The sequence below is a fragment of the Diadema antillarum genome, unplaced genomic scaffold (assembly GCF_040938485.1).
Source record: "Diadema antillarum isolate AM-2024a unplaced genomic scaffold, OU_Dant_1.0 seq00000049_RagTag, whole genome shotgun sequence".
Lineage (NCBI taxonomy): Eukaryota > Metazoa > Echinodermata > Echinoidea > Diadematoida > Diadematidae > Diadema > Diadema antillarum.
This window is the reverse complement of record NW_027271158.1, coordinates 1204815-1229308: the sequence shown is the minus strand read 5'-3', so window position 1 is coordinate 1229308 and position 24494 is coordinate 1204815. Positions and strand designations below refer to the sequence as shown.

The 24494-nt window shown below is 37.4% G+C and overlaps 2 protein-coding genes across 2 annotated transcripts in view; one reads left to right on the top strand and one right to left on the bottom strand.

Moving 5' to 3' along the window:
- The window catches only part of LOC139725566 (glypican-6-like), a gene marked incomplete at its 3' end in the record, with an annotated part of 108571 nt that extends 98283 nt beyond the window's left edge, over positions 1-10288 (bottom strand). The window contains exon 1 of the mRNA XM_071636655.1: positions 9626-10288. Within this exon, the coding sequence (XP_071492756.1) occupies positions 9626-9797 (172 nt within the window). The remainder of the gene's footprint in view (positions 1-9625) is intronic.
- Positions 10289-16666: 6378 nt separating this feature from the next.
- The window catches only part of LOC139725536 (DNA polymerase alpha catalytic subunit-like), a 34088-nt gene continuing 26260 nt past the window's right edge, over positions 16667-24494 (top strand). Inside the window, exons 1-7 of the mRNA XM_071636622.1 lie at positions 16667-17360; positions 18722-18837; positions 19829-19925; positions 20624-20701; positions 22604-22650; positions 23640-23771; positions 24401-24456. Of these exons, the coding sequence (XP_071492723.1) occupies positions 17330-17360; positions 18722-18837; positions 19829-19925; positions 20624-20701; positions 22604-22650; positions 23640-23771; positions 24401-24456 (557 nt within the window). The 5' untranslated portion in view covers positions 16667-17329. The remainder of the gene's footprint in view (positions 17361-18721; positions 18838-19828; positions 19926-20623; positions 20702-22603; positions 22651-23639; positions 23772-24400; positions 24457-24494) is intronic.

Here is a 24494-nt window from a genome sequence, read left to right as displayed (position 1 = left end):
TTTTTACACCTAGGCCAAGAGTAACATGAAGGGGATAGCATCTTTTCGAAAGGTACAGCTTGCAGAGAATTCAAACTGAGAATCCAAGCAGCCAGAACCCTATCTACAGTACCTCATCCACAACAAAGAAATTTTTTGCAATTTGCCTAGACTGGCATTCAGTACATACAGTTCAGACAAGAACTTTTGCATGCATTTTAATTTTGCAAATTTTGACTCTTGCAAAATTTGCGTTTAATCAAAATGCACACGAACATTCCTTGTTGTATAGTAACTCTTTTCCTGTAAAATGAAATTACTTATTTCTTATTCGCTCGTTATAGTTCTACATTGTAGATCTGAGGTATGTCATCACCCATAATGAAACAACGGACATAACACTGACTTTCCATAGGGCAAAAGCAGATACAATGTATGTTTTGCTCTTATTACTGGAACAATAACCATTGCCTTTATAATAAACTCTGACCAAAAAATATGATTAAAAGAAAAAAAAAATCACAGGAACACTTCTTCATTGAAGGGCAGTACAAATCATACAAGTTTCAACTGATGTGTATAACTGGTGAAGCTACTGGTGGGTAACATTGCATGAACATATGAATCACAAGTTGCTAACTTCAGATTCGTGTTAAGAGGTGACATCATTACTTCCTCTTAAATCTCTTCTCATCCGAGTGTCTCTCTCCTGATTATTTGATCTCTGAAGCTGCCAAGATTTGGGATCCAGATGCTCACTATTTTCAAGGACATTTCTCTAGAGAAGGTTGCAACCATACGAAGCTGCTTTCTCTGCTAAGTCTTCATGTATTGTTTTGGTGTTTGTTTGTTTGTTTGTTTGTTTGTTTGTTTGTTTGTGTCATCATTCTGAAATCTGAAACTTCAACTCTTGCAGATTTCACTTGTGTTTACAGTAACTTACCATCCTTGCATTGAATTTAAATGGAGGTTACACAGAAAAAGTAATTCCTGGCTACAGATTATACGATACCACCACATGCCTCATTTTGTAACTCAGCACAATTAACTCCTGGAATTGAAAACAAAAATCCTTTGTCAGTTGCTAGTATTATTCATTTTTTTTCATGAATTGAAGTGTTTATAAATGTATGAAGCAAGCAATCAATGTACATGAACTTTGTGAATACAGTGCTAAAATATAAAGAAATGCTTGCAGCCGTCCATCTGCTTCCAGCGAAAATTTCATTTATTTTTGATATGGAGAACACATGAAATATGGGTACCATAGTAACCTACCATTTCAGCATCAGTATCAACTTTTCAATTTTCTCCCTCTCCAATGTTGAAGATTCGTTTGATGTCTTGAATATTATGCATGAATTCAGGCATTTCCCGCTCTATATGATTTCTGCCGGCATGAGTATTCTGATCACGAAACAACAAGCTGGAGTAATTAAGAATTGATGAGAAACGTCAACCTTCATCGCTTCAGAAATTGATGAAAGATTCATAGCACAAACAGTATGTATCATAGCCAAGAACTCCACAGGATTCCAAACCCAGCAATCCAAAAAGAAAACATACTGGCATGTTGTAGGTTTCTTTTGTTTGCTGATTCTTTTTCCACATAAAATAGTGAAATGTCTCTTCGTTTTTGTGTGACCACCATCATCTTCTTTCCTAGCATGGTCATGCCATTGGAATTTGCCAACTACTTATGTATTCACATCCAAAGACCTTTCCCCCCCATGGAACTTGCCACAAGCTTTATTTAAAAGACAGGTTTACTAATCAATGTCTTCAAATTGATGGATATTCCACCAAAAGACCGAAATTTACACAAAGGGCCTACTCTTCCTCTGTACATCTCATTATCTGGACTCGAATTTGTGGCAGTTTCATGGGATGTTCCTTGCTGAGCAACTTTCCCTAAAAGTGCACCAAAATATACATGTATGTTTGACTTACTTCATAGTCATGATAATTGATCAATCTATAAAGACTCCAAAGTAGGCCCTATAGTATACGCTACTGCAAAAAGAAATTACAACCTTGTAAGAAACTCTAAATGTTCCATCAAATCAACACATTATAGTATCTTTAAACAGTACATTGTAGCTGCTGGAGATGAGCTACTTCTTCATCAACAGTATGTATTTTTGGACAATGGATGAAAACAAATGCAGAAATGCTGTATATTCATCTTTGGTATTTGCTATATATGCACAGTATTGTTGGGGTATATAAACAAGGAAGCTCCCTCGACAGAGGAATGAAGCGCCTAATGCACATTCCGTCTGTTAGAGATTGTGGGACGAGGAGACAAGGTTTATATGCTGGAGACGTAGCCGGCATTAAACTGCTTGTAGGATTCCAAATTGTGTTTTCTGCCTGCCTATTTCCCCTAAAATGAGTTGACATTCAGGTATTTCAGGGCAAAAATGAGCATCCATCAATTCTAATTTGCGTCTTTCGGAGGAGCTTGCCTGGTTTGATACTCAATCCTTAGAGAGCTGTACATATTACCCTCTTCCCTTCCTAGGGATCTCCTCAAAAATCTTGCTGTGTTGGATGATGCTACACGAGCTGGGACGATTCCCTGTCGATGATAGGATTAGCATGGAAGTGTAGGCCCGGGCAGGAGAGCCAAATTGTTTTACGACTTGATGGGGGCAAAATCCACCTCATTCCATTCATTGGGAGACAACCATACTTACCAAACCTGAGTAGAGTGAGATCCCCCGAGACCTCAAATTGAATATGAATTGTTTGGGGAAATGTCAATTCAGAGCAACCTCTGACTCAACCTACAAGAGTCGGCTCTTTCTACATTGAAATAATGAAACAACAGTGGAATATGAAATGCAGATCTTTCCATAACTCTGATGGCTTATTTCTGCTCTTGATTGACTGAAGAATTTGACCAATTGTTTGTGTCTTCCTTTCTAATGTTTCATCCAATGTATGACACAGGACATCCCTTTAGATACAGTATATGCACAGTAGAAGTTGATAAGTCATGTATCTGCCACAGCATCTGGTTGCTCTTCTTGTTGGGGATACAGATATACAGACAAATCAAAATGGCTCCACAAGATTCAAACCTAGCATATTTACATGTGTACTACTCTGACATAAATTTAAAAACTTAATGAAGTCAGCTTAATTAAGCTAGAATATAGTATAAAACACTATTAATAGTACAGGCCTATATTTTTTCCACACACTTGTATTGTAGTGGAAATTAAAAATGCTATATGTTTACTGTAAAACGAGGAATGTTCGCGTGCTTTCTAATTTCGCGAATTTCGTGAGTGCCAAGATTCGCAAAAATAAAATGCACGCGAAAGTTCTTATCTACACTGTATGCCTTGCACGCCAGTGGCAATTTGCGAAAATTTAATGCCACAAAAGAGGCCGTCATCTCCAATTCGCGAAAATTTCATGCTGCGAATATATCATGTTGCGAATATATCATGTTTTACATTACTCTACAACCAAGATATCTACATGCAATCAAATCAGAACACTGATTTTCTTGGCTCCGGCTTGATATTGTCCAAATCACTCCTCCGACTGGTGATTTGATACACCTGTGCCACTGTGCATGTTGATGTTTGCTGTAAAGTGGAGAGTATTGAAACAAGACTAGCCCTTAATGATTAAAGCATTGTGGTTGAAGTGTATAGCAAAAGTGAGCACGAGGCATGAAGTGTTGCATGGCAAGCAGTACACAACACTTCAGGTTGCCAGTGGAACAGCGTGCCAGTGGAATCCAGGTTTCAATGCGGCTGATTTTCCCCCTGAATGCACCAGCAGGCGCGATCCATCTTTTGTTGACAAAGCGAAAGGGGGGAAAAAACTCAACTTTCTTCAATGGTGAGGTGATGTTAATGATGCTACATAGATCTAGCAAGAGGAATCTTATGATGTCAAATGGCATGTACCTACTAAAAAGCAGGAGCAGGATAGGTCATAGCATAGTGTTGTGATTACCAAAATATCACAACCTGTAGGCACATGGTTACTCTCCAGAAATATACCAGCAGTAATAAACTCACCATTGGAGTTCTGTGGCATAATTAACTTCCAACAATAGTATGACAGGAATAATTAGAAATCACACTTCCCCCTCAAAGACCGCAAATACGGAAATTATTTGCTTGATGCTGTGGTATTCGGGCAGCGGTAAAGTATGGGTAACCAAACCAAAACGATGGTCAGACGATGTTGGTTTCAGTTTAGTTTTGTTTTGTTTTTAATCTGTCATATTTTGATGAGAAATTTAAAGAAGAGATAGCAAGAGAGAGGGCACAAAACTCTCACATGGTCAAAAATCATCAGACATAGTCTGGCTATGGGTGAAAATGAGCAAATTGTGCTTGTAACCCCAAATTCCTTATGCAATTGCTGAAAAAAATACATATAATTTCACATTTCTCATGGATGACCCTAGCCTCTGCTTTTTCTTTAATCATCAAATTATTTAGTGCTACGCCTTTGCCTGTATCTGGGACCTATAGGTTGTGTTGGTTGAGTCCAGATCTTAGGATCTTAACAGAGAATGGGTGAACAGAATGAAGAGACTATGAAGGAGTGTGCTAAGAATGTTTGTTTAAACAACATGACTCGAAGGATGGTAGTGAATTTCAAATGAATTGAAGGGCAACATCACAGACAGTGGTGTCAAAAGCTTTCATGTCAGCCACGTTACGTACCTCACAACAGCACCCACTGGATGCTATAGCTGCCACTTCAAGAGCTCCATTCGCGTACAATACCTCGAACAAATTTCAACCCTACTTGGAACCCCTTCATGCATAAACATCCATGGTGGGGTAAAACCTAATTTGACTTGCTTCTGGTGCAAGACAAATATTGAGTTTGCCAGCCGTTCAGCAAATACTACTAATGTGAACTTCCACACTCTCAAAGCTATTGGAAAATAAATGTTGGCACAATACACTCAGCACTTTGAGGCATTTCACATCTGGGTCAAGCATGATGAACAGCACAAGACATTCCTTTTTTTTGCTTCTTCTTCTTTCTTTCTTTTTTTGGCTGAAGAATATTTGCTGCTCGACCTTGCAATACCTTCTGATAAAAAAGAAAACCCCAAAACCAAACAAGTAATTATTCCATTCTTGCTCTTACCCATCACAGACATTGTGTGTCTTGTCAAGAATAACTACATGTATCCATGAAGGTACATATTTCATTCAAAACTTATTTCAAGGCAGGCATACGTTCTCCTTGACATTAACTTTCCTGGATCTTATACAATACATTTCATTTCATATGAGGGTTTTAAAGAACTAAACAATTGATTAGCGAGGATGATTATTAATGAAAAGGCAGATGATGCTACATCACTGTCTTAGGGCCATCCACACTCACATACAAGTACTTGTACCTCCATAAGGGAGGTTCTAAAGACCAATTAGGAAGATATCAGTGCACCACATCGGTAGGTACAAGGATGCATCTTAAAATATGTAAAAATGATTCCAAAATCAGGGAGAACATTTATATGTATATAGGAGCTTCCTGCTGAATCTGGATGTCATAAGCTCACTCCTTTGCATGTTTATAACAACTATCAATGAACCGATTTGCAAAAATTAGCAAACTCCACAAATTACAATGTCCTAACTCCACTAGTTTTTTATCAGAGTTTGATATTTTCATTATTGTGCCTGTAGAATTTTACTTTTTTTTTCTTCAAATTTACTTTTAACTAATGTGGAATAGCTCTTTTAGTTCTAAACCTCATGACTGTATTCACTATTAAAGGGGACTTGTCTATATCATATTGTCAGGGTAATCACATAGAATGAGGAATGAATGTTGACACAAACATGTACAGTGCATTCTCCCTATTATAAACTTGGTTATAATGAAAATCTTGTTACAAAAAAATAAAAATCTTGTTACAAAAAAATAAAAATCTTGTTACAACAAAGTAAAAATTCAGATCCCCAAATTATCATCTCTATGTTTATTATACTTCAATGTGTGGGCATGATGAAATTTCGATAAATTGAAAATAAAATTGCCAGTCACAAGAACTTCATTATAATAGGAGTCTCCTATGTCACATGTGTTCTGCAAAACCACAGCTATCGCATACGTTGTACATGTACTGTACAAAGTAGATACATCATACAAACCTGGAGCCCCTCATAACCTTACATGATGGGGGGGGGGGGGGGGAGGAGCTATGAATTACAGTTGTAGCCAGATAGCATCATTTCCATCATGTCCTGATGTAATACTCAATATAGATACTAACCCCAATGTGGACAATATGGTTATCATGCTGATCAAGAAATATTCCAAATCTGAACAATTCCACAATGTAAGCCAAGAGCCACAACTCTCAAAAATCCAACTATCTATTCATCCAGTAAATGCTACAGCGTGTAGCACTCATTCAATGCCACAAGTACCACACTTACTGAAAGGAGTCATCTGGTGCAATACTTTAAAATAAATGAATACAAGCCACAAACATATGAAATAGTGATGAATTCTGCACGCAGTAAATGTACATTTGTACTTTTTTCACAAAGGAGAATTCAGACATTTATATAGGAGCACCTTGCCCTTATAATGGGGACCTTGGGGCCAAATGTTGGTACATGCATCCCACAAAAGAGGGACAATGGATTTGAGTTTCTGGCCTCTCCTACTTTATAATGGGAGAGGCCGAGAAGAAAGGGGTAGGAATCTATCGAGATGCGATTAAAATATATTCCACGCATCACTCATATCTTTCTAGTCAATCTATTCCTCCTAATGCATGGTGCAGGGAAGAGAGGGGGAAAAAAAGACCTGTGGTCTCCCCTTTCACAAATTGGCAGATGTGGTAGATGGGTCACTTGAGGAAAAATGCCTCTACAGTCGCTGCCAGGATTGGATGTCAGTCAAAACTGCCATAAATTCCAATGAGCGGCATACCCTACCTACCCGCTCTCCCTTCCATGCCCGCTCTCTGTGCTACCGGTGCAACTCAATGTGCTCATGAATAACAGGGAACACATTGGGAAGGGGAGAAGCTACATAAATGCGCTCGTTGTAATCATATTCAGGGACAGAGAGAATGATACACAAGTACTGAGCAGTACACAAGAAAGAGAAAGGAGTTGTCAGAAAAGCAGCACAAATCAAGAAAAAAGAGAGAGGGATGATGCTAGAGGGCCAAAAGAGTGTGTGAAGAGAGAGAGAGAGGGGGGGGGGGGAGATAGTGGGACAGAAGAAGGGTGAGAGTAAGAGAAGGGTCAGGTTTTCATTCTGCATTCATAACCTGGTGATTCATTCATAAATTGGACACTGCACGCTGAATGCGGGAGCAGTAGATGAACCAGGCAGCGGGTAATAGAAAGACCCTCAGACGCAGGTCTGATCAATTTGCCCGATTTGTCCAGAAATATCACCCGGTGCATTAGCATTGAAGGCAGCGCGGATATAATTTAAATATCTCAGGATGGCTGGAAAAAGGTATCTCCTCCCTACAAAGCCACAATTTAATGAAATAAGCTGAAGGTGAAGTCTTGAGTGTATCACGGTCTAAAACCTCTGTGCAATAATGCAGCGATTATAAAATCTCTCCAATGATGGTTCCATCTGAAGTCACAACAACAATACAGTACAATTTCCATCAATTTGACTATTTTGTTTTGAAATTCCCTGTTTTTGAGTGAAGATTATAAAACACAATTGTATTCACTCAAGCACAGCATTGAGAACAAAGAACATTTGAAATGCAACATCCTCTACATTTTCAAACGAAACCCTGCCTCATAATATTACATAAAAAGTGAGTTTCAATTTACGATAACGTTGAACCTAACTCAAAAGCATTAAATCATTTACTCTACAGACCACTTAATTCTTATTAATTTCATCATGTTTGACCTGGAAGGGGAGACGACATCCTTTGATGGACATGTGCGAACCACACATTCTAGATATCTGGTCAGCTGCAGCTGCAGCTGGAAGTGTTCGAGACAGACAGGAACAACGTATAATTCCATTAAACACTTAATGACAACAATGAGCCCCTACGACAAACTACCAGTTCAATGAAATCCAAACACTATTGTTCCATTTTCCCAAACACGTGGCAAGCTAAACCACACCAGCTCTCCGGCCAGTTATTATTATCTCTGGACCTTCTTGATCGAGAACAGGAAATGACGGCTGTTCTGGGCATCCTCCAGAAAATAACTGAAGGACAGACAATACCCTTTAACCCTTACACTTCAATAAATCTGCTCATCCTATCACACAATTAGCACAATGCCCTATACTGTGTTATCTCAAAGCAACAAAAGCATGTTCCCACTGGAATTATTGGGAGAATAACATTGTAACTGCATTACATCACCAATTCAAACTGAATTTTTTTCTCCTCTCACTATAAATGTTTCTATTCAAAGTCCCACACCTTTCAATCATTTATCATCAAATGTTTGGTCAAAATGGAAGAGTCTCTGGGAAATGACAGAAATTATTTCTTCCACTCATCCAAATTGGTCTTTGAGCAAATGTCTCATTTTGAACAGGCAGGTGCCCATAATAATCACACTAGCCAAACAGTGAGCTTAGTTGCCCATGGCAATGGCAGGCAGGAGTTCGTTGCACTCTAGAAGCCAAGCCATCTTCTAATTCAGGCTGTTGTTTTGTATAGAGACCTTTGTTTCACTTGCTTTTCTGCTACATGACTATAAAGAGATTGATACCAAACTACTTTACTCCTTCACTGTCTAGTTTTCAACTCATACATTCATACTAAAATCAAGCCTATGATTGTATGAATAGATTACTGTAGAACAGAAATATGAAATTTTAATGAAACTTTAATTCTGCGAGCAGCCTTAATAGCGAAAGTAAAATGCATTTACAGTGTATATGAAAGTTTTTGTCTGTATTAAACAATGCATTGAATGCCAGTGGCAATTCGTGAAAGATTTATGCCTAGCTGCTGCGAATGTTTCTGATTTTACAGTATAATAATATCAAGTGATGAGCTCAGGCCCCATTTCACAAAAGATGCTAGGATAGCAACTTTTGCTGGAATGGCAACTTCCAATAGCAACAGCCAATTAGGAAGCTGGATTCTTGTCGTTACCAGACAATTGTCACTCTAGCAAGAGTTGTTATCATATCAACTTTTTATGAAATGGTGCCCAGATGTGCTCATATGTTATCACACATGAAACAGTATACATGTAACTGGCCTCTCAACAGTATAAGAAGTACAACATCAGTATCAATAAAGTCAAAAGAAGATTTCATCGTAAGAGGCCATTTTAATGAAACAATTGATACTAATGATAGAGAAATAACTAGGCAACGTAACATGAAAGAATTTTTCATGGAGACACTATTGCAGGTCATGTTCATACTTTTGTTTTCTTAGAGTAAACTTTACAAGTTTAAATTTACATTATTAATTTCTTGATAACTTATCACAAGTGTGAATGTGTGTCAATTGAATTACAATGTGTGTCGTTTTCTTTGTTGTTGTATTGACTGCAATTAAAAACAATGGGAATGTCACATGTGGTATCAGCTCAATATCAACAACAGAAGAACATGTGAATGGTTGGTATTAAAGCAAAAGGTTCATAATATTTGTCTCCTCATGGTGTGAGCATACCTGTGATAGCTTTGTACGGAACCTCGTTCATACTACTGAATCCCGTCGCTTTGAACGCCTGTCTCGTATCGGTACAACCAGTTCTTTCTGATTGGCCCACTGTAAGTCCTGCATAGGCAGCCAAGAAGACGGCACAAAGTGTGCATGACCACAAGTCTCTGTAAAAGCCCATGTTTTCAGCGGACGACGAGCGACGAACGCCGAATTGTTTGTGAAGAACCGGCGTTCACCTAGCTAGGCTAGGTGAAAAAATTACACGAAGGTATTCGCGATAGAGGTGAATGCTGTTTGAACGGGCCCCTTTCTCCTGGTGGAACACAAGACCCCTTTGCTTTGCTGCTGCACCGGCTGTGCTGTGTCTTCCTTTGCTGTGTGGCGTCTAAAGACTTTCACACACGGCCTTGTGCACCCCAAGTCTTCGTCACTTTGAAGCGATGATGCGGCAGCCAGCACAGGGGAAAAGACGATGGTTAGCTCCGTAAATTCCGAGTCTTATTCTCCGATATTAAATCCAAGTGTTTTTCCTTTGGATCATCCACAAATAATTATGAAATAAGTCGGGTGACCACATCGCCTTCTCGCAGCAAATGATGATACTTCGATGTCCACAAAGTGATTTCCTCAAGTCCCTCCTCGCGAAGCCATACACGGAGCTGGCCTCACCTCGACTGCTCTCCTGTGTACAAAAGCTTTGACTTCAACTACTACTACTAGTGTATCAGCAGAATGCGTGCGATCGTATGCACTGCATGCTGTCAAGCTGATCTGGCGTGCATGTACTTTACGTGCATAGAGGGTTTGCCGACAGGTACACTGGGTACACCATCGAGCTTCGCACAAAATTGCTAATAGATTTGGACGACTACAAACATTTTGCGCAGGGGTGTATTATGTATTTTGCACTGAGGGAAGTGTGAGACAATCATGAATACTCGTGTGACTGGAATCACTCGCTTCACAGTGAATGCGATGAAATAAAATGGAGTCCAACCGTTTCCAGACATTCTCTCTTGATTACATTTTATTAGATGTACTATTTCAGAAATTTTAAAATTGTAAGAGACTTTGAGATGTTTAAACTTTAAGTTTTGAGTTGACGTGTACAGGGAATTGGTGGAAATAAAGTATAAGTATAAGACAGTGAACAAGTACTGTATACTAGTATAATTATGCTTATTAATACCTGACCAACGTAGTTGTGTTTATTTGTTGGTACATGTATTTTAATTACGACATCGTATTTTGTTCTTTTCAATGGAGGAAATACACTTTGATAGATTTCTCTAAATTTGTTCACAATGTCTCTCACCCATGATATGAATTCTGTTCTTGAATATTATAGCTTAGTGCGCATTGTACCATGTTTACTGACACAAAGCATTTGAGTTACATGCATTCTGAAGAACACTTTAAATGTTCATTATCATTGTTCTTCTTATCGCTATCATCATCATCATGATTATTATTATTATTATTATTATCATTACTCTTTTCATTATAGTTATTCATTATCGTGTTCAATAATTTCGTAATTGATCGGCATTTGTCAAAAAAGTAGATGTAATAAAGGTAATATATATATACAATTGTATATGTAGTTATATACAGTGCTATTTATTCAAAGCAAATTTTCGACGCATACACACGTCTTCTTCTTGTTCATGTCAACTCTGAAGAAGACGTGTGTATACGTCGAAAATTTGGTTTGAATAGATAGTACTGTTGAACTGCAATGCATTATACCCTACTTCGTCATTTTTTCTGTACTGCGTACCAACACGCGAACTACGAACATCATATATATATATATATATATATATATATATATATATATATATGTGTGTGTGTGTGTGTGTGTGTGTGTGTGTGTGTGTGTGTGTGTGTGTGTGTGTGTGTGTGTGTGTGTGTGTGTGTGAGTATGCATATCATTATTCTCAAATTTGATTACATACAAGTCTACCTTAACTTCCGTGGTAAAGAAAAGTCCTAACAAAAATTAAATGTCTAAAGTCTTCAAACTTTTGCGAAACTGTGACAGTGCAATCAGTAGGCCCCTACATCATTATTTACATCAAGAATCTTAGATTAAATAGGCCTAGCGCCTAATGATACTGTCTATACTTCCCTCCGATCTCTGCAAGGTTCGAAACTAATACCCCTGAAACCAAAATTGATTATTTTTTTAAGTGAGAAGAATAATTGAAGAGAGAGAGAGGGAGTAACAATTTTATCCAACATAATCTTATCCTATTATAATATACCTAAATTCTCGTCCTGATAAACATTTAGATAATGGAAATGGGAAACAGTCTTAATTGCATCCAGGCCTCACCTGGCTAATGGGACTGCTAAAGAAATTTTAACAGTAGGCACATATTGACCGAAGTTATCAATTCATCATCTGAAGCTTTTTGTCTATAACCTATCAAAATGTGGATTCACGCAGATTGTGACAGACTATACCGTCCAATGTAGAGATGATGAGGAAATCCGTGTATCTCTGTAAATGTATATTTTTATGATGTTTGTTACCGCTTTTTATCATTTTTATTTCATTAATTTCATTTTCAACAATGCAACACAATCGTCATTTACATAAACAAAATAACACAATATCAATATAACAAAGAAAAGTATGTCAAATTAACAATACTATGCATCACATAAGCAGATGAAATTGAATTAGAATTAAAGTTACAAGAAATGGAGGAGACGTGCTGAAAAGCCAAGTTTGTATTTTGCAGTCTCCGCATGGACAAAATAACTAAATAACATCAAAAACATCTACATAACATCATTATTTTGGTTCCTCAGGATTAAGATGATAAAGCACCAGGGACGAGAGAAGGAGAGAGATAGACAGATAGAAAGAAAAATAAAGAAAGGGAAAGACGGACGGACAAACAAACAAACGAACAAAGACAGAAAAAATATCTGCTGCATCAAAACAGTTTCAATAGAGATTTTTTATTTGCAAACATGTCTAAGATCCATACTTAAAAATTGATATATGTTTGCGTTTCTAATCAGTTAAAATTAGAATAAGAATAAGAAAATTTGACCACTGTCGTAGTTTTCTCTTTCCATTTTAGTGACACCCTGATGTTGTTTTCTTTTTCACTATCTTTGTTTTGTTTTGTTTGTTTTTTGCTACATTCATGATATTTGGTACGACATACAAGTATACGTGCCTATGATTTTGCGCAAAAATTACAGTGGGAAAGATTAAGTAAAGTAGATTAATGATAGTTAAATCATGAAGGCCTACGGGTAGTTTTTAATGTATTCAAATCTAACCATGTTCCGTCGCAACATCACATTCAGCAACTCTCCGTTCTTCTGTTGCAAGATTTTCTTAATCCTAGCAGTAACGTCACTCTCATAAACTAGTGGGGTTAACCCCCGAGGTGTTTGAGTCGGGACCTTTGGCAAACTGAAATCTTTGTCTCTGGTAACCCCTGTTATTGTAATGAGTTATGAAATTTGTTCAACGGTAATCAAAAGAAAGCAACGCAAAGATGACGAAGGAAGGGAAAGATTGGGCCCTTTGCAGGTACAACGTAAGAATGAAACAAGAATATGAATATGCGATTGCGTGTTTTCCACACTAATTTACTGTTGTGATGTCATGCTTATCATTTTCTTATTTCTTTTTCAAGCGCAAGTGCTCTGTAGGTTGTTGCTACAAGTTAATAAATAAAATGGGAGGGTCACACCTGGTGAAGAAGTTACCGCGAGTTACGGGCATTTTCGTAATGCGTTTGTCATAGATCGCAGATGCGCGCCACTTGATGGCGTGCTTCATTTTGTGCAGTTGCCTTTCTTCTGAGTTGAGATCGGTGCATTGTGTTCAACGTATTGAGATAATGTGTATGGAACGTCACTTTTTTATAGCTCATAAATGATTAGGAAAAGAAATTCTTTAAAATGAGACTCTCTCATAACCTCCAAATGACTAAATATAGTATGTGAGAGATTGTGGAGAGCTGTTGGTATCGCAGAAATAGCGAATTTGTTGGAAAGAAGCAACTGTTACCATCTTGATCGATCCGAAAATTTTAATTCCCATCAAAGAAACACAGTTCAAAACTCTTAAGTGTGAATTCATATCGCGTAAGATTGTAATGATATGATGTCATTTGCCGATTGATAGCCTTTCTTTACATGATGAGTTATTCACAAAATGGAATAACAAGTGATAAGCCACATACCCGCCCATCAAACACTTCCATTATTTTGATAACACAGTCTTATTCACTGGCTTTTCCATATAACTAACTGAATTTTGTTTCCTTTTCTTATATTATCCTTGGTCACTTGTCTTTTTCAAGTGTTACATGCGTAAATCACCCAAACACATGACTTAAAAAATGATAACCCATGAGAGATTATTTTGTAGTTTGATGACATAATTACATGAGCTAATATTGCGTACATGTTGTAATCAAAGCACTATTCGGAAAAAATACACGGAGTTGTTACATTTTGTATACTTTGAACGTTAACTCTCATGATTGATCAGTCTGCTTTCATTGAGTAGTAAAGGTGTTTTTCAATGTAAGCCAGTTCGGAGTTTAACTGCGCAAGAGCAGAAAAAGGTCATTTATTTTGTTACCAAGAGCTGCATGGTTCTAAAATTCACTGAGATAAGCATAATGTGATGAAATGCTTTATTCAGGTAATCCTTATTGTGCTTACCAGCACATCCACCTGACAGCAAGCCCAGTATTTGGCGATATCAATACTTCAATAGAAATAAAAGTTCGTTGTATACATTCAATGCAAAATAATTTGACATCATTCTGGTCACATGGTCCACGCAAGTTCATCTTCTCTCTCTTTCTCTCTCATTTGTTCTTGTGTTTTCTTTTTTTACATGACTGATGAATCCCATAAAATATTACATCGGCAAGCTTATACATTGTGTCACTTTGAAAACGAATGAAGTGCCTATAACCAACTGAGAAAAAAACAGAAACTCATTTGTAACCCATGTCCACATGAGCTATTATTCCAAACTGGCTTATTGTAGCACACATTGGTAGCACAGTACTATGTATATGAAAACCATGTAATAACCACCACAAGGTGGCGCTGTTCCACTTGGCAGCATGTCACTATTGAACATGTTTGTACTAGTATTCCCTTAAAAATCTAGCAATGCTGTTCTCTATATAGTCGAAGCTTAATTGTTTTACCAGAATATTCTTTGTAAATATATCATTTTGCTTTACAACGCGAAAAAAGTGAATATTATAATCAAAGATAAGCAAACACTCCTTCACAAACAAAGTCAAACATTGCTGAAGACCTTAATTACTTCACCAACGAACAGAACCTTATCATTAGACCCTATAAGCCCTGCATATTATATTAGTACTTCAAAGGCTTCCTAATAAAATAGATGAAAACGGATGTAGGTAGAAATATATAGAAATTAGCTCAAATCGTTTTAAAAAGAATTGAGAATGGATGTTATACACCAAATACCAGTAATATTTGTCACTAGTGTATGATCTATAGGACATTATTCCAATTTCTTTGATCCATGATTTATGGAGTGTACAAATTTCTTGGATATTGTTCTCATGTAGGCCTATACCCGCATTATGATCGATGATATTTTAACCCTATAAACCCAAGCTATTTTGACCTTTCCCAGGCCCAAGGGGGGGGGGGGGGGGTACATTATGCCCTCACTATTATAGAGGGTTTTTATTTTTGTTTTTTATCATCGTCATATTTGGCACATGGTAGGCCCTTAGTATAGCAACTCAGATTCTACATGACCCCACCATTGAATTTCTCAATTTCATCCATTAGGGGCGCTATTCATCACAACACAAAGAAATACACAGAACATATGCTAGTTCATTCATTTTCCCCAGTAGGCCTACATGTCTTTACAATTAGACCTATCGCTTTCCAGAGCTACCAAGTCTCACGCATTCTGCGTGAGACTAAAAAATTTAGGGGCCATCTCACGATCTCACGCATGGCACCCATTTTTCTCACACATAGGGCGAAGGTCTGCAACTTGGGCCTATAATAATGAGCGTAGCTCAAAAGATTAAAGTGATAGTTGCAATTGAAGGTATATTTCCCTTTTGTCTTTCAAAATAAGTAAAAAATAATCACTGAAGTGTGCACCTGATCGCACTATTAAGAGCTAAAAATTGAAAAAGCTCCCTACCGTGGGAGGCCACAGGGAGGAAAAAACCCTCCCACACCCTCGATCGCACGCACATTCGCGCGCCGAGATACCGAGTCATGAAAATCTCACTCATAAAATCTTTTTTAACTTTGCATCCCTGGCTTTCATATTTGTCACGAACAAAGAGAATTTGTTAAAGTTGGCATTTCCCAAGATCACCATGTGTGGGGTACAATATAAAGAAATATATAGGAATTTTAAATTTTAATGCACTATACCTGTACCTTTATGTCTTTGCCCAATATCATCATTATTCCATAATGTTGGAAATCATTAGGCAAGGTGGAAATCCTGCGATTGCAGATTGATAATAATTATGATAAACAAAATGATACTAAGAGCAAAAAATTAGACAAAATAAAAGGGTTTATAATCCTGGAAAATACTGTGTTTTTTTCAATCATTTAATTTCTATTATATCTATTGTTTTAGTGCATGAAAAACAAAGGGAATAATAGGAAGACTATTTAGGACCATTTACAACCAAGATTATTTCATATTTTGGTCCTTCAGCAAATTGTGGCCAAGAAAACCCCATTTCACTCTTCATAATTTCACCTTTCATAGGCCTATTATATGGAAGCCTGTCGATTCGGTGAATGCAAAAATATCAGAACGCACTGGTGAAGCTTGATGAAAAATGGGTAAACACTTCAACATATATCCTTTGTGTTTTTAATAGATTTGTCTTGTTTTTAGTCGGATAGGTTTTAAGCCTCACTCTTGTAAATGTGATATCTTGGCGAAAGTGCTACAAATTCATTATAAGGCAATTAAGTGTTTGGTGTTCATGGTGTTTGAAACGTCAAGGAAATCATACAGCAAGAAAAATTACCAAAATCTTGCTGCGTGTGGTGTTCCATGTCTAAAGTGCATCCACATCATTTCCAAATTTACTTTGATACCAAGTATGGCTAAACCAAATAGAATGGCAGAAATGTCAGTAAGATGGGACATGAAGAAAAAAAGAGTGTTTGGTTATAATTATAAATGTTTGAAAATTTTTCTTGAAACAGCGATACAATATTGGGCCCAGCACACGATTTGGCAACGTTACTGTTAGCCTGATAACCAGGCATTTCTTACAAATCTGAAGGACATCAGCCGTGAATGACATTTCAGAGGGACAATTGAAAGGAAGATGACGTCCCCAAAACTGTAAATGAACCCGTCCAAGGAAATAATGCTTTCGCGCGGAGTTCGGAGCGCGCCATTGTAAAAATTAGTCAGCGGCTTTGGAGGCGAGTGAACCTTGCGTGGATAGCCGTGAGCGTCGGCCTAGGATGGAAGGCTACCGCACAAACCTACTCTGATTCCCTTCCGCGAGCCTACTGATTAGCGAGACGTGTGTGTGATGTGTTGTGAAGTCAGGCGGGAACGTTTGACTCCTCCAACAACCTAGCCTGAATCCTACCACCGTTATATATACTGCTTTATTTTCCGAATGTGACGATTGTTTGAAGAACCACTGCAATTCATCTTGATCCGAAATGGCGCCAATTATGGAAAACGGTGACAACGGTAAGGTTTTGCCTTTGGCTTTGTGAAAATACATGTGCAATTATCGAGTAAAATTTTAGGGCCTAAGTTAAAGCAAAGCCAAGGACCACAATAGTGCAATACAGAAACTAGCACTCCATCAGGCGATCAGGCACCATAGTATCCATAGAATTATAATGGGGCCCGAGCAAAAAGCCAGATAGAGACGTCGACATTGAAACTTCAAAAGAGATCAGTAAACCTATGCTGTAAAGCACTATTGTATTACTATCTGCAATTCATCACACAGATCTCCACAGGGAGATTAATAGAGAAAGTCACTTCTTTAGTGTGTCAGTGTTAGAGTTTCCCTCACACACTGTTTGGATAAACTTTATTCTGCAAGAATATTAACGTTAGATTCTATTAAATTGATAATATTAAAAACGTGTTGTGTAATGTTAAATCAATTGTTAATGCAATAATGTTACTGTTACACCACGCATCCATGCGTTTGCAATGTTTTGCCATGAATTAGCCCATGATAAATTTTTATGTTCAAACAATTGACAAATTTAATGACACAGTGGTACTACTAGTAGTAGTACTAGTTAGTAGTAGGGTAGTCAACTGTACATGTGTAATGTTAGTCTGGTACAGGTGGTGGTTTTAACAAAAATTGATGAAAATTTGTTAATATTTGATTGAAACCCATGAAATCTGAGATATCGATAATTTGCAATGCTTTATACGTCCAGGAGTTGTGATATGATAGTTATGGAAGCAGCGCATGATAAAATTTTCAGTGCTGTGCATCAGAGGCTTGGCCAGCCTTTAGCTTTACTGTAGCTATAGTAGTCAGTGGTGGTCGTGACGATGCCGAGAAGTGAGAAAATGGCATGCACAAAAAACTGAGGTTGAAAAGTGGCAGTCTCAAAAACTCTGAATTTTTTAAATGCATACCAGATTTTAATACAATAATTTAATCGATAGACTGGTAAGTGAAATCCTTCTGATTTATTATAATTCTTCTTCTTCTGGTTAAGTCTGCCTCCTTCAATAAACTGAATATTCTTTCAAACTTTGAATTATTAAATAAAACCAAAATATTAGGTTTTAATTTATATTTGAAGATTGTCTTTATAGCATTTTGGTCCATATGATTGACCTCATCAGGTGATATTAGGTTTGTATTGGTAAAGATGTTCATGTTCGTTCACCCTTTATAGGGGCTGTTTATTTAGGTAATAAATTCCATTTCAACTGGAGACCAGTGGCATGTGTGTCAGACATCATACGAGTCCAGCTTACAACAATTGCATGTTGTGTTGGACGTATACAATTACAAAGTTTGCCATGTTTCCACAGAAGCTTTCTTCATGCTTTCCCCTCAAAATCGCCAGATCAAGACACTTCTCGTCGGTCCAGGCGAGATGTTGGAAAAAAGAAGGCCAGCCGAATGTCTGCCCTCGAGCGTCTGAAGAATGCCAAGAAAGGGGGCAAACGATTCTATGATGAGGTTAGCATGGATTGCAGAGCTGTTCATGTTGCATACTTCCAAAAATTCTGATAAAAAGTGATTGTCCGTGTTGAAATAAGCTACTGTATGGTCAGGATTTAGTGAGCTCTGTATCAATAACAGCTACAGGTAATACATAAACTTCTTGATTATAGATTTATTAGCAGCATTGCTAGCATTGATAATGTGTGTTAGGTCTTTGCTCTTGAAAACAAGCTAGAGAGATCAAACAACTTTATGTCTAAGCAAAAAGAGTAAAGTGACATCAAAGAAAATGAGACCAACATGTAGTACATCCTTGACGTTTTATAGAATGTTTGCTTTTGAGCATAGCGCTTCTAGTATTTGCCAACCTTGTAAATGTACAAGTATACCATCATTCATGTTTTTCTGTACAGAAGGCCTTGTCAGTAGACAGTAGACAGTACAGGGGCGTGTTTCATAAAGCTGTTCGTAAAGTTACGAACAACTTACGAGTGGCTGGTGATCAGTTCTGATGTGCTATATTTATCAGAATTTCAATAATTCAGCACACGAACTGATCGCCAGTCGCCCATAAGTCGTTCGTAACTTTACTAACAGCTTTATGAAACACCCTCCAGGAGTAATAATCTTGATGGTGACTTATTATTTTGCAGAGAACATAAGACAATATTCCTCTCCCCCCTCCCCCCCCCCCCCACATCATATTTTATTTATCTTTCACTCATTGATCATGTTTGTGGCACGAATGATAAATTCTTGTCTCCACTTCATGGCTAACTAATATAATACATTTAAGTGTTTTGTACAGATGAGTTTAGCATACATTGATAATGTTGCCAAGAATTTACAGTGTGATCTGATATTTAATGATATCACCTTTACCAATGAAAAGTCTGCTTTTCTGAGTCTGCCATGATGTGTTAGAAGATAAGGGTTGTTTCCTTAAAGGGTAGTCTAATCAGTACTCACCAGTCCCTACCTCAAATCACATTTCCATTCCATGTAGGAAGAGGACCTACAGAATGTCTATGATGTGGTTAATGAGGACGAATATTCCAAAATTGTGCAGGATCGACAAGAAGATGATTGGATTGTGGATGATGGTAAGTTGGAAATCTGCTCATCAAATTCAGATTAACTTTATCCACACTTCAATCCCCTGTTTTGATTGGAAGAAGAATAAGAAGAATTTGAGAGTGAAAGAAAACAAGTGCATGACATGTGTTAATGTTCTTCTGACAAGTCAGATATCCTTATTTGCAGTAAACAGAGTTGAAAGAAAAAGTCCTATACACATATTTCTGTGCAATTAATTAACCGGAATGATAACTTGCTTGAGAAGACTATTAACAGATTTTAACAGCACTGCTAAAATAAGCTGTTTGCATTATGCATTTATCTCTGAGTAATAACGGTCTTGTAAGTTTCATGTTTTGTGTCCTTGTTTTAAGTGAATGAGTTTCATACTTTAAGGTCCTTGTATTAACAGCTGGGTCATCATGCAGTCTTTTATCCTTGAGGTTCTTACTTTAAACCCTTAGTAAAGTAAGGTCAATATACTTATGTACATTGTATCTTTCCTGCCCTGTCTGACTCTGTCTTGTGCATTTCGTGATTTTAAATATTTGTTTTAACAAAGCCAATATATTGATTTTGTTCTCTCTGAGGGCTCATATTTTTTTTTAGTCCTTGTCTTCACTAAGTCGATATATCTGTCATGTTCACTTTGTCTCCAAGTTTCATATATCTCAAATCTTTGTATCTGATATATTGGCATCTTTTTGTGTGTTTTGCCTTTAAGATGGAAGTGGATACGTTGAAGACGGACGGGAAATCTTTGATGATGACCTCAGAGCAGACCAGGAGGAAGAACCCTCAAGTAATTATTTTCCTGTATTTCTCTTACTCTTTGTTTTTAGCATATTTGTATGTATACTAATAGTTTTTTGTTTTTTTTAAATTATTATTTCATAAAAGGTCATCTTGTGTGCTATTGAATAGTATACAAACTATGAACAGATGAGAGGGTGTTTAGTGGAGATTCAGTGCACTCAAGTGTATTTACAATGGTGTAACATGCACAAGGTGCAGCCGACCATTTTTTACAATGTATTGGCAATCCATCGCCGAGATAGTCAAGATGCTTTGTTATTTCACTAAATTTGGATGTAGGATGTTGCTAACCAAACTGGGGAGACTTTCAATGCATTTAATTTGACTTATCGCTGTGATTTTAGGATTTTTCTTTTAACTGGCCTCTGGCTGTCAGGCAAGTGCTAATAATGTCATCTTTGTTTTCCACAAATTTGTGGTGCCTGAGATTTATTGTCCCCGCCGAACGAGTTCGAGCAGGGGACTATGAAACGGGCTCCGTATGTGTGTGTGTCTGTGTGTCCGTGTGTCCGTCTGTCCGTCTGTCCGTCTGTCCGTGCGTCCGTGTGTGATCAAAATGTTCAAAATGCTACTCCTTCGCCATTTCTAACCCGATTTTGATTCTGTTTGCTTTATATGATAGCACTACATGGGAGCTTTGAAACTTCTATACAGAATTTCAGTTGTGACCTTTGACCTTGACCTTTGACCTATATTGTACATTTTGCTTCAAAATGCTACTCCTTCGCCATTTCCTACCCGATTTTGATTCCGTTTGCTTTATATGATGGCACTAGGTGAGGGCTTCAAAACTTCTACACAGAATTTTGACCTTTGACTTCTTTGACCTTTGACCTTGATTTTTGACCTATATTGTACATTGCCTACAAAATGCTACTCCTTTGCCATTTCTAACCCGATTTCGATTCCGTTTGCTTTATGTGATGGCACTAGGTGAGGGCTTCAAAACTCCTACACAGAATTTTGACCTTTGACTTCTTTGACCTTTGACCTTGATTTTTGACCTATATTTTACATTTTGCTACAAAATGCTACTCCTTCGCCATTTCTTACCCGATTTCAATTCCGTTTGCTTTAAGTGATGGCACTAAGTGAGGGCTTCAAAATTTCTACACAGAATTTTGACCTTTGACTTCTTTGACCTTTGACCTTGATTTTTGACCTGTATTGTACATTTTGCTACCAAATGCTACTCCTTCGCCATTTCTAACCCGATTTCGATTCCGTTTGCTTTATGTGATGGCACTAGGTGAGGGCTTCAAAACTTCTACACAGAATTTTGACCTTTGACTTCTTTGACCTTTGACCTTGATTTTTTTAACCTATATTGTACATTGGCTACAAAATGCTACTCCTTCGCCATTTCTAACCCGATTTCGATTCCGTTTGCTTTATGTGATGGCACTAGGTGAGGGCTTCAAAACTTCTACATAGAATTTTGACCCTTGACTTCTTTCACCTTTGACCTTGATCTTTTTACCTATATTGTACATTTTGCTACTAAATGCTACTTCCGGCGGGGACATATTTTACGCACCGCGTAATTTCTACTTTTCCTTGTTTGACCTTCAACAGTTCTCTTAACTTCATATTGTGTACAGGTGACTCCTGTTAAAAGGAAGTCCTTGGTACCAGCAGTTTTCTTTTGTTTCATCAAAATTCTGTTGTAGCCACAGATGCAGTAGGTATATGAAGGTATGTAGATGATTATTTGGGGAACTGAATTTTTACTTTTTTGTAAACCAAATTTCATTATAGCTGTGTTATAACGGGAGTGCACTGTACTTGCTTTTCAAAGCATTTTCTTTCTTCAAGTTGCATACACAGCAACGCTCATTGAGTCATTATTTATGTCTGACCCTCACATTCCTCTCACACACACATGCAGATAAGAGCAAGAGCAGAGCTGGTCCCCAGAAGGCTGCCAAGAAACAGGTACATGTCTCATCTTGTCTCTGTTCTGTTTAACCCTGTTTGGACCACCATCTTAAAAATGCCATAGACATTGCATGCAAACAGGTTGCAGACGGTCCCAAGAAAGTTAAGGGAAAGTGGGATTAAAAAATGTCTTTAGAGACAAGCATATATGATAGTCAACAAATATACCATACACTGTGGGAGTTGAAATTGAAATTGAATTGAAATTATAGATCTCGAGGTGGCAGGAATAGCATTAGTGCTGATTTCTGTCACCGAGTAATCCATTACTTGCTTCCTTCCAGTGCGTGATACATTTGCTTTGTATCCTTCAAACAAATCTTAAAAGAACGATTCCTTTTTTAAAATTCTCATACCATAAACATCCCTGTAAGTCAAATCGTGGTCATGCCATTATGATTTAATATATAGTGGTGGACACGACTTACACAGCAGTCTGTGAGGTCCAATACTGATAGGATTTGTCACACGCTCTCGATTAAAAACCATTGATCAACCGCATATCAATGTTGCCATTCATGGTATAGTCCACTATTCTATGAATGTCGTCCCAGTATAGCACATTTTTCTCAATCGGAATTGTGTTTCATCATCATCATAGCAATACTGTTTTTGGTCACCTGATGCCAAACATGATTTCATTAATGAGAGATATAATCATCAGTATTGTACAAGACATGATGAGTTGAATTAAAAAAACAAGAAGAAGTGCCAATTTGATTATCTATGAGTTGCCACACACCTATACCAGTAATTTTACCCCGTCTTGTCCATGGCCATTATTACCCCGAGGAGTAATTCCCATCAAGTAACACTGGTCTAAGATTCTTAGCAATAATTTTACCAAATGTCGACCTAAGCATTGTTTTTCAACGTACCTTTTATGTTAAACTCTTGTTTCCAAGCTTGTTTGCACCTCCTGACTCACACTAACTGGTCCAATAATTGTCATCCCCTTGTGTTTGTGACCCCCCATACTTGCGAAGAAACCGACCAAACCCAAGGGTGATATCAAGAGCCTGTTTCTCAATGCGGCCAAGAAGAAGAAGTCGGACAAGGACGCCAGCGTCGCTGGAGACGAACTCCTCGGGGACATCTTGAATGAGATGCACAGTGAGGTAAAGTAGATGCACAGTGAGGTAAAGTACTTCCCGTTGACCCACCGCAGTCTTCACCTTTGGAACTATTATTAGATTTTTCAGCTGTTTTCACCTGTCAACTTCAAGAGGTCATGTAAAGTGAGAGGGAAATTCCATTTATTCTAAACTAAGAGGTTGTGAAGAGTAGAGTTTAACTCTTTGACTGTGTTAGCATGTAATCATAGTTACAAAGAAATCTTGTATCATTTTTTTTTGACTTGATGATTGCTTGGTGATGTTAGATATTTTTTTTCCAGTATGATCAATGAATCATACTTTGACATGAATTGAAATTAATTAAATGTTGACATAAATCTTTCAATTTGGTGGATTCTTTAAAAAAAAAAAAAATTGTCATTTGCCTTCAATTTTAAGTGACATAATGCTAATGTGACTAATTTGTTTATCCAGTCACTATTCTTGTGACACTTTACATATTGCAACTTTGAATGTATGATGCGATAACAGAGTGATTAAAAAATAAAGAATTGTGATTAGTTGACATTGTTTGGCTGTAAGATATGATAACAAGCAAAGTGTTGTGAACAAAAGTTTGCCACTTTACATAGTGTTGAATCTTTCCATGTATTTTATTAACGACTTTGCAGTCTTCCACACCAGTCTTCAAACCACTTGCAGTCAAGAAGAAAATCAAGACTCCTGGGTAAATATTTTGTGTGTTTTCTGCAAGAATGGAACCCA